The sequence below is a fragment of the Pterocles gutturalis genome, unplaced genomic scaffold (genome assembly GCF_000699245.1).
Source record: "Pterocles gutturalis isolate BGI_N339 unplaced genomic scaffold, ASM69924v1 scaffold5943, whole genome shotgun sequence".
In the NCBI taxonomy this organism is placed as follows: domain Eukaryota; kingdom Metazoa; phylum Chordata; class Aves; order Pterocliformes; family Pteroclidae; genus Pterocles; species Pterocles gutturalis.
In genome coordinates this window covers 4,585-5,628 of record NW_010122845.1, presented here as the reverse complement: position 1 = coordinate 5,628, position 1,044 = coordinate 4,585, and the positions used below count along the sequence as shown (strand labels likewise).

General features: G+C 61.7%; 1 protein-coding gene across 1 annotated transcript in view; it reads left to right on the top strand.

Moving 5' to 3' along the window:
• LOC104464825 (cytochrome c oxidase subunit 6B1) overlaps positions 1-1,044 on the top strand; it is a 2,484-nt gene that overhangs the window by 1,102 nt on the left and 338 nt on the right. The window contains exon 2 of the mRNA XM_010077665.1: positions 681-781. Coding sequence (XP_010075967.1) covers positions 681-781 — 101 coding nt within the window. The remainder of the gene's footprint in view (positions 1-680; positions 782-1,044) is intronic.

Here is a 1,044-nt window from a genome sequence, read left to right as displayed (position 1 = left end):
GAGAAGGCGATGGCCAAGGGAGTGGGTGGCTGTCCCCAGGTGTCCCCTGATGTCACTTCCTGTCCCCTAAATGTCCCCAAGTGTCCCCTGATGTCACTTCCTGTCCCCTAAATGTCCCCAAGGGTCCCCAATGTCCCCTGATGTCCCCAAATGTTCCCTCCAGTCCCTTCATCCCCTCCTGTCCCCCTCCTCCCCCCTCAGATTTCCACTGTTGCGAGAAGGCGATGGCCAAGGGGGTGGATGGCTGTCCCCAAACGTCCCCTCATGTCACCTCCTGTTCCCTAAATGTCCCCAAGTGTCCCCTGATGTCCCCAATGTCCCCTGATGTCCCCAAATGTCCCCTCAGATCCCTTCATCCCCTCCTGTCCCCCTCTTCCCCCCCAAAGTTCCACCGTGGCGAGAAGGCGATGGCCAAGGGGGTGGATGGCTGTCCCCAAACGTCCCCTCATGTCACCTCCTGTTCCCTAAATGTCCCCAAGGGTCCTCAGTGTCCCCTGATGTCCCCAAATGTCCCCTCAGATCCCTTCATCCCCTCCTGTCCCCCTCTTCCCCCCCAGATTTCCACCGTTGCGAGAAGGCGATGGCCAAGGGGGTGGATGGCTGTCCCCAAATGTCCCCTGATGTCCCCAAGCGTCCCATGATGTCACTTGCTGTCCCCTAATGTCCCCTTGTGTCCCCAGACTTCCACCGCTGCGAGAAGGCGATGGCGGCCAAGGGGGCGGACGCCACCCCGTGCCAGTGGTACTACCGCGTCTACAAGTCCCTTTGTCCCACCTCCTGGGTGAGTGTCACCTTGATGTCCCCAACGGGTCCCCCAGGGTGTCCCCAAGGTCCTCGGGGGTCCCCCAGCGTTTCCCCCTGGTCCTCAGAATCCCCCACAGTGTCCCCATGATCTCCACGTCCCCACGATGTCCCCATGGTGTCCCCATGGTCCTCGGGGTCCCCAGGGTGTCCCCATGGTCCTCACAATGTCCCCAGGGTGTTCCCATGGTGTCCCCACAGTCCCCAGAACCCCCACGGTGTCCCCATGGTTATCGGGGTCCC